Below are 8,593 nucleotides of genomic sequence, written 5' to 3'. Positions count from 1 at the left end.
TGTGTGCCATATACAAAAACAAAAAAATATATATGTGCGTCCCTTGCTTTGCAACATGGCTTATCCAGGTGCAAATTTGCTCCCTTTGCTTTGTTTTTTTTGCTGTACTCCTAACTCTAATTGAGGCCCATTATCTTTAGTTTTTTAAGCGTGTCTTTCTGTGCCATACAGCATAGGCAAACTGAGGGGGGGGGGGTTTCTAGTGCCTGGAAACCCCCTCCAAGCCTGGGGCACTGTATAATTGTGGTGGCTGGACCCTGCCCCCGCTTCACACGGCTCTGCTTGAAAAGGGAGAGCTGCGTGCACCTAACAGTAGTACACGCAGCATTGCCCATGTATATTATGGGGATTGGAAGAGTTAGAGAGCAGCCAAGCACTGTCTAATATTATAGCTTTGCCCCCATGCATGCTGGTCACGCCCACTGGTGGCGTGGTGTGGAAACCCCCCCTCTGCAAATCCTACATTTGCCCCTGTACAGAGGTACTAGGTTTTTGATTTTGAATATGACATAATCTCAACAATTAAACAGTTATTTTATAATAAGCTAATTGAAAATTTATTACATTCTGGATGGAAATAATTTTATTATCATTAAAGGCAACAATAAAGTTATGTAAAATAATTGATTATGCTCATAAAAAAACCACAAACCATGTCTAATAAAATGGCAATATATTAACAATAACAGATGGTGACTTATGTCATGTTACCAATCAGCAACAACTTTAATGCAAAAAATACTTTTATGCCAATAAAAATTATATGAGGACATTTTTGAGAACTGGTACAAAGGAAAAATGTGTTGTTGCAGATAGCAAACACATTTCAGAAATGTGCTTTCATTTTCTGAACTTCACTAGAAAAACAACAGTCAGAGTCTAATTGATTCCAACAGGCAGCACAACCTGTTTATTTGCACCAGATTTCATGAATGTCTCTGAATGTGTTGTAAACCGATAGTTCCACAAACAAATAATAAAATAAAACAATATACTATTCATATGTCGCTACAGATATTTAGCATTAAACTTAGAAATATACGGTGTAACATAATTTTTGTTTGCCAGGGCGAAACACTACATCTCTGGGTCTCATAGCAACATTTTTTGGGGTCCATCTGCTCTTCTGTATGGGGTGCCTGTGCATGTGCAGTGAAGCTCTGTGCAGTTAATGGTGGAATTACTGCCTTAGACTGGGTTGCAGCGGCTGCTGGTCCTTCCTTACCCTCGGCCCTGCAGCCGCTGCATCCTGTGTGATATATATATATATAAATATAAATATATATATATATATATATATATATATATATATATATATATATGACGGCCCCTCCCTCCTTACTGTTGAATTGCAACTATCCTCAAAACTGAAAACAGAGGATAACAGACTTAAAAATATATTTTTTATGTCTAATATTTAACCAACAATAAACAAATACAACCTAAAAAAACAACACTGCAACTAACTAATGCAAGTTACAAATTCTGACCATTTATATTTTATCTAAATATTTTTTCAGCAGCTTTCATTTTTCTTTTTCTTTCTACTTTGGAAATGGCAGCCCAGCCAGCTTCTCGCATCTTTTTCATAGTTGATACTTTTTGGCCAGAACTAGGGGACATCAAGGATGCATCAGCCAAAATCTAATGAAAAAGATGAATAAATAAATAAATAAAGCATATCACAAATTGAAGCCTAAACATTCTTTTCCAGCAGATTCATTTTTAGAAATAGAAAATAAATGTAAAATAATATGTGATTGTAAAATATGTTATCTGCTTCCATATTTACCATTCTCTCTTTCTTATGTTTGAATAGTTTGGGTTGAATCTCATAGGTTTATTATTAAGCCTAGAGATGCGCAATAGAGAACAGACCGAGGTCTAAATGTTTATACTGCGCATGCGCAGTAAGCAAAAGCACTTTTGGTGCTTATGTCTTACGGTACATGTCTTACCCATAATGTTTAAACAATATGATTTAATTTTTTTCACTGATATGTACTGTATATAGAATTACTGTGTACTGTAGATGCATGTTTCCACCACAGTAATTCTATATCTAGTATATATATATATATAAATAAAAAGGTAGTTAGAACATGCTTGCCAACATTTGTGATCTCCTTTCCAGGAGGGAAAATCGTCCTACTGAGTTCTGTGGTCGTGACCACGCGACCTGCGTCATTAAACCAGGATGACATGTTTCACTGTGAATTGTGTCAGTAAGCTCCGCCCCTATCTACTTCACTAAGGAAGTGGGCAGGATGCAGGAGGTCGCCCTGCTCTCCTGGGAGTCCATAAGAATTCCCAGAAATTTGGAAATCTACCAGGCATTTCGGGAGAGTAGGCAACTATGAGTTGGAATGTCTTTGCCATGACAGTGTTTGACTCACATGTCTCAGCATGCAAGAAGAGCAACTGGCATTGCATGCTGGGACATGTAGTTCATATACACTGGCTATAAAAGCACTGTGTACACATGGTTTAAACCATGTGAAACCTTCTGCTCTTCCGTATAGTCTCTGTTTTGCTCTGTAAACCATGTGCTTTAGTGAGCATGTTACTGTGCCTTGACTGTTTTGCACTTTCTAAATAAGGCACCGTGTGTAGTGTGTCAAAGCCAAAGCTTGCCCATAAAAGCATAAAAAATATATGATCTTTGACCCCAACACTTAAAAACCAACCGATATTGCACAATTCTTGTGGCTTCGAAATCTATACAAAGGACGTCATCATTTGGTACTTATATGTACGACCCTCAAAGGCAAGAATCCGTTAATACATACATAGATAACAGGGGGCAATTTGAGGACCTGCCGGCTGTATAACGTTTTTTAGGAACAGCTCTATATTATACAGCCGGCGGGTCCTTGCATTGCCCCCTTAATAGCCTCAGCCCTTAAAAGTGATGTGATTCTGATGTCTGTTTCTTTGATTTGCGGTATGTCACTACTTAAAGACATCTAATTTTAGCAATTTTGGAAATTATATCTGTTGCTTTTAAAATGTAGTTGAAAGTCTTGTTGTGATTTAGGTATTTGATGTATTGACTACCACCGCTTGGAATACATCTCTAAATATTAGAGATGCTCACTGACCCCCGTGTTTTGGTTTTTGTTTTGGATCTGGATTACCTTTGGGTTTTGGTTTTGCCAAAACCGCCCTAACGTGTTTTTGTTTTGGGTTTTATTTGCTTTTTTTGACAAAATTCCACTTTTTGGGCGAAAATCACATAATTTAGCTATTATTTTGTACCTACATTATTATTAACCTCAATAACACTAATTTAAAGTCATTTCCAGTCAATTTTTAGCACCTCACACGTCACAATATGATTTTCATATACTTTTGCCCAAAAGACTGTGCCATAGCTCACCCCCAAATAGTTGCCAGTGTTCAGTGTTTCAACAGAAGTAATCGGCCTTGAATTTATTTTTTAAAGTCTCCACTCACATTGTATTGTGTCATAGCATCATTAACAGGCCTGGCAGTGTTCTTTAAAGTGTAGTGACATTGTACTGTGCCATCGATATGGATTCACACCAGTCGAGAACAGACCAGGAGCACCAAGCAGCTGCTGGCACCAGTCATGATAATAGGAATGCCTCTACATCATCTGCTAAAGCCTATGTTAAAGACTGAGGCACATAGTGTTTTTAAAGTGAGGAAAACCAAAATGTAAAAAAACACAATTTTCCTTGGTAAATTAAAAAACACCTGTAATTAAAGCAAAGTTAACTGCAGAAAAAAATTAACTTGCCAACATCATCATCATCATCATTTATTTGTATAGCGCTACTGATTCCGCAGAGCTGTACAGAGAACTCACTCACATCAGTCCGTGCCCCATTGGAGCTTACAGTCTAAATTCCCTAACATATCCTAACATTCCCTAAATTCCACACACATAGACATACAGACACAGAGACAAAAAGAGAGAGACAGACTATGGTCAATTTTTGATAGCAGCCAATTAACCTACTAGTATCTTTTTGGAGTGTGGGAGGAAACCGGAGCATCCGGAGGAACCCTACGCAAACACGGGGAGAACATACAAACTCCATACAGATAAGGCCATGGTCGGGAATTGAACTCATGACCCCAGTGCTGTGAGGCAGAAGTGCTAACCACTAAGCCACCGTGCTGCCATTACACACGCAGTGGCAAGGAAAGAGTCAGGCCTTTCTGTATGAGTGCTAGTTCTGCAACTTTCCTTGAGGCATCTTCTTGTAAGTTCAGTCATGACGATGTAAGACCTTGCAGCACGATGCCTTTGCGGTGTTCTTCCACAGTCCTAAAACTTACTAGTCGGTTAACTGGCTGCGCTTGTGTGTGTGTGTGTCTATGTTAGGATTTTAGACTGTAAGCTCCGAATGGGTTAAGGACTGATGTGAGCTAACATAACTTATAACTATTTCTGATAACTATCTACATAACTAACATATCTTATAATGGTTTCTGCTTAGTTCTCATCTGCTTTGTACAGCACAGCACAATTACTGGCGCTATATAATTAGCTGCTGCTGATGAGGATGATGACAGGGATGCTGTCTGTGTCTGGAAAAATATCTGGACTTTACCGCCATTCTCCAACAGCATGTAGGAGATTGCAGCTGCTACCACAATAATACAATTTGCCCTGTCACCAACTGAAGCAAGAGGTGGTAACAACGTGGAATTCCACCCTTTGTATGCTTAAGTGGATGGAGGAACAGCGAAAGGCCATCCACGCTTACTCTACATCCCATGGGGAAAAAGGGGGAATGTATTTTAGTCCAGCGCAGTGGAGAATAATTTCAGTGCTGTTTATGGTCCTGAAAGTAATATAAAAAGTCTACTGTTAAGTGAGTTCAGCACAGCTACCTTGATTCCCTTAATTAGACTTTTGTAAAAAAACAATTGGTGAATATCAGACTGGTAAATCAAGTACTTTATTCGCTTTGCCAGGATCTAAGAGTTATCAACATTTTTAAATCTGCTCACTACATTTTGGCGACTGTGCTTAACCCTAGGTTAAAGAGTTATGTGTTATATTTATTTCCAAATTACACATATCTCAAGAGATGCAATGCGTTGCTGGTCAGTCAGTTGACAGCTCGAGTGGTACATGACACCACAAGGTATACTCCTTCAGTTTCTATTGTGACTTCAGCTAGGAAAAAATTAGCTTTACCAAGAGACCCAGTGGTGGTAATACCTGAGTCTGCACAACATTTCAACATCTGCACTGGTCTAAAAGAATTGCCCCAAAACCATGACAGCTTTGGCTTAATATGTACTACAAATTCCATGAGAAAGTCCTTTGCTGGCAATTACATCAAAGTACAGAGACTTCTGTAATATAGTCTTACAGCATGGAATAATTAATATTGTTTGAGCAACAATGATGTACACACTGATAAGGATGAGAATGGTGACTGTAGATTGCAGGTGCTGGGATGTAGCTGAGAGAAGGAAGCTAGCTAGTTTTTTTCTCCAATTTCCTCTGAATCTACTTCCCTCAGTACATATCATCGTGTTCTAGTACTTTTCTTCCTTTGAAGAATGTTACCCTCCTGTACTTTGTTGATAAACCCTTCATAATTATATATTTCAAAGTTTATATTATGTCCCTCCTTTCCCTTTTGTTTCTGTGTAGGCAATGACACTGAGACTGAAGAGTGACAAGAACACTTTTGTTAAGCCTTCTGTTTCTCTGTGAGCTCTGTGAACAACAATGCCAACCTATTGCATTCTCATTTCCCTATTTCTGGGTGAGCTCTGGCACAGTACAATGTGACTGAAGACTTGGAAGAACACTGCCAACACTTCTCTTTCACTTGCATTAATAACGCTGCCTAACTGCACTGGAGACTGCTAAGAACCCTGCTACTTCTTCAGTGTCTCTCTGTGAAATGGCGCCGGATCTCGTTTTCGGGCGTTACTTATAGAATGAAAGTCTTGCGAGATCCGACGATGCAATGATGAAGTTTTGCCTCATTTTCATGCCCGAACGCGCGCGACAGTAGCCGGCTCGGATACCGTAAGTTCAGGGGAAAAGGAGACTCTGTGATGTGATGGGGATCTGCTATCCATGTGCCAGCTGAAGTGCATGCTCAGAAAAGCAGTAAGTGCATACACATTACCCCACTAAAAAATTTTTTTTAAGTGACTTTACTGTTAGCTATAACTATCATACTATAGTGTGATGCTACACCTTTACAAAATGTATGGAATATTGAACAGCCTTATATATGTTATTTTGTATGTAATAAAAATATATTCTTATATGTTTCTCATATCAAGTATGCTAAACCAATGTCATAAGTTGAATGAGAGCAAGTAATACAAAAGCAGAAAATATATAGTAGAAGAGACTGTAATACCTTTTTCTAAATCATTATCATAGTAAATAATATTCAAACTTTCTATTTTTCAAAAGCATAATTATATACCTTTTTTGAAGTTAAATTGGGGACACTGGGGGACATATGATATAGAGCTTTGAACATTCCCTCATTATCACATATTCCCTAAAATAACAGAATAAAATAAATTCATTACAATATGCACAACATTTTAGAAACAGGCTCAATTTTGTACTTCAAGTGAGACCTAAAAATACCCAAATACTTTTCAAAGCAGGGTTTGGAACACTGACAAACTCAGTTTATCATTTTCTGCTGTTACGCTTTCCCTCCTGGGACTCCTGAAACAGTCTGGCACTACGGGGAGACCCTCCGCTGCTGCCTCCTATTTATTCCCATACCTAAGGGCCAAAAGGAGTGGCAGAACAAAGCTACTAGCACTCCCAAATACACACTCCTGTACGGTTCCCTAGAACCGATGACTGGCAGTTTGACACTACCAATCTCCCCCAGATCTCCACTGGACCACTGTTTAAATATTTTACCATTTTACTAATGACAAAAAGCTTAACCAGAAAGTAGCAGTCTGATACTGACATTTTCCTCTTCCTTATTTTACACATACAATAATATACCATACAGATATGAAGTTTTGCTTTTCCATGTGGATGCAAACATATTAAACTGTATTTCTTGTTAACAGGGGCAAAATATGCTTTAGGCCAGGGGATCTATTCAAAGCAAAGTTTCCCAAAATTTTAATTTGATCAAAATTGCCAGAAAACCACTGGAAAACCAGGAATTCTTTGACCCAACTCTCTAATGAATCAGGATTTTTTAGTAATTTCCATTGATTCAGCAGGATAATAAAATGGCAGATGAAATTCAATGGGGCTCATGTAGTTAGATGCATTTATGCCAGGAATGTAAGATGGAAAATATGCATACATGAAAAAGCACATCTACATGTATTACATGTATATGTTCAGTTGGACACAAATCATAATGCATCTAACTGCAAATAAATATAATATGCATCAGCTTTACACCAGGGGAAACAAGAGTGTATGTTTATACCTAGATAGCCTAGAGAAAGCCTAGCGATACCTTAGAGGTTTGGCTTGACAGTGTTAGTAGTAAATGCAGCTGTAGCATTACCCTACTTGTACACAATATAATAATGTAATAATGTGTCATATGCACAACAGAGATGACTGAATAAATGCAAAAGTCAAATGATCCATATAAAATTTAATTAAGTACAAACACAAATACAAATTCAAGTCAATTCAATTCAATTCAAATATCTGTTGTTATCCCATTTAAAAATCAAATGGGAATCTTCTTTCCTGCTGCAGTTTAAAAAGGAAATATCAGTTAAGTATTGCAAATAGACAGCTATGGCTTCATATAATATAGCTGCCACACCAATGATTTAAGTACAACAGGAGGGCCAACACACAATCATAAGTGGCTACATAGTGCTGGTTATGGTGCCTCGTTAAAGCTAATAGCGAAATACGCGTTGGTGGACGCCGCGTTCGCTACTCTCCATACTCACTCACTGCCTCTTACACTTAGATAGATTTAGTCCTCTTGCAGATATAGCGTGAGATAGGCTTTAATCTCCACATGCAGTTTCATATATGCTGCATAGTTAGAGAGACGGCAGCATTGCAGGTGATGCAGGGAAAGCGCTTGTCTATAATAACTAGATAGCCTCCTTGTGAGTCATCCCTTATTACAGGGACACAAGGTCATAAGAGTTTCCCGTTGATCACCATAGTCACATCTAGGGAGCAGTGCCTGATGAGGTATAATATCCTCTTATACTCAGAGGCCAGCATGATCTTCTCGTAGATACCTACCATATTATTCCCCTAGAGGTTTATTTGCAGTATTTGACGACAACATTACCACTAAGGGTTTAGGGTCTATTAGATAATAATAATCAAGAGTTAGATCTCATCCCTAGAAGCCTATACTCAGGGTGTTGCCTAAATATCTACTATATCTTTTAAGAACTGGCATTGGAGTGTATCTTAGTCAGATGGGCTAAGATAGTATTAACCCTATAGAGATCAGAATTTATGAGTAGCCTCGCGGCCAGACAATCAAGGATTGTCTATTTTAACTGATTTATTATTCTATTCAATGTTCATGTTCAATCACCACTTTTTAAACATTTCGCTACTAGACTATTGTTTCTAATATGATATCTAATAAAGATTGTTTTTAATGAG

The 8,593-nt window shown here is 38.1% G+C and overlaps 1 protein-coding gene across 1 annotated transcript in view; it reads right to left on the bottom strand.

Moving 5' to 3' along the window:
* Positions 1–619: 619 nt before the first annotated feature.
* LOC142139945 (uncharacterized) overlaps positions 620–8,593 on the bottom strand; it is a 212,974-nt gene continuing 205,000 nt past the window's right edge. Inside the window, exons 23-24 of the mRNA XM_075197812.1 lie at positions 6,438–6,515; positions 620–1,644 (exon numbers count right to left, since the gene is read on the bottom strand). Of these exons, the coding sequence (XP_075053913.1) occupies positions 1,501–1,644; positions 6,438–6,515 (222 nt within the window). The 3' untranslated portion in view covers positions 620–1,500. The remainder of the gene's footprint in view (positions 1,645–6,437; positions 6,516–8,593) is intronic.

This window comes from Mixophyes fleayi, chromosome 2, assembly GCF_038048845.1.
Source record: "Mixophyes fleayi isolate aMixFle1 chromosome 2, aMixFle1.hap1, whole genome shotgun sequence".
Taxonomy (NCBI): Eukaryota; Metazoa; Chordata; class Amphibia; order Anura; family Limnodynastidae; genus Mixophyes; species Mixophyes fleayi.
Note: the sequence above shows the minus strand (reverse complement) of the source record. Positions and strands in the feature narration are given on the sequence as shown.